Source organism: Asparagus officinalis, chromosome 4 (genome assembly GCF_001876935.1).
Source record: "Asparagus officinalis chromosome 4, Aspof.V1, whole genome shotgun sequence".
Lineage (NCBI taxonomy): Eukaryota > Viridiplantae > Streptophyta > Magnoliopsida > Asparagales > Asparagaceae > Asparagus > Asparagus officinalis.
In genome coordinates this window covers 21,842,331-21,842,931 of record NC_033797.1, presented here as the reverse complement: position 1 = coordinate 21,842,931, position 601 = coordinate 21,842,331, and the positions used below count along the sequence as shown (strand labels likewise).

The 601-nt window shown below is 42.8% G+C and overlaps 1 protein-coding gene across 1 annotated transcript in view; it reads right to left on the bottom strand.

Annotated features, from left to right (window-relative positions):
- The window catches only part of LOC109836908, a 15,636-nt gene extending 15,339 nt beyond the window's left edge, over positions 1-297 (bottom strand). Inside the window, exons 1-2 of the mRNA XM_020404949.1 lie at positions 141-297; positions 1-50 (exon numbers count right to left, since the gene is read on the bottom strand). The exon at positions 1-50 is cut by the window's left edge and continues 146 nt beyond it. Coding sequence (XP_020260538.1) covers positions 1-50; positions 141-188 — 98 coding nt within the window. The 5' untranslated portion in view covers positions 189-297. The remainder of the gene's footprint in view (positions 51-140) is intronic.

Sequence of the window (601 nt, the reverse complement as noted above, 5' to 3'; positions counted from 1 at the left end):
GCCCCACAACCGATGCGTATTTTGTCCTTGAGACGCTGAGGGTTTTCTCTCTGATGGTGTTAGATTAGTGAGTCCAGTGATTTAGGCTTTGAAGGATGAAAAAAAATCAAATAAAAGGAGATTTTTAGGGTTTTTCTTACCAATTTGAGCGTGGAGTTCTGCGCTTGAGATTTGGAGTTTGTTTCCATGGTGGTCGAATCGGTGCAAGAATGCAGAGAACTGTGAGAAACAATCACGCAAACGCCTTGAACCAAACTGTTCTGGTCGGATTTTCCTTATGTTTAAGGGCCTGTTTGGCTTGAGGGTGAAGGGAAGTCAGGGGAACCATTCATCTCCATTTATCTTGTTTGGGAACATTTAAGAGGTAAAATTATTCATCCTAGTTCCTCTTGGTTCACCTCCTACTAATATAAAATTTGTTACCCCCAAATTGGGGTGTAACCAAGGGGAAAGGAACTCCCTTTCCTTCCATTTCATTCTCTCACCTAGTTTCCCTTAACTTCCCTTCACCACTTACAAATCCAAACAGACCCTAAGGGCTTGTTTGGATTGAGGGGAATGAGGGTGAAGGGAAGTTAGAGGAACCATTCACCTCCATTCA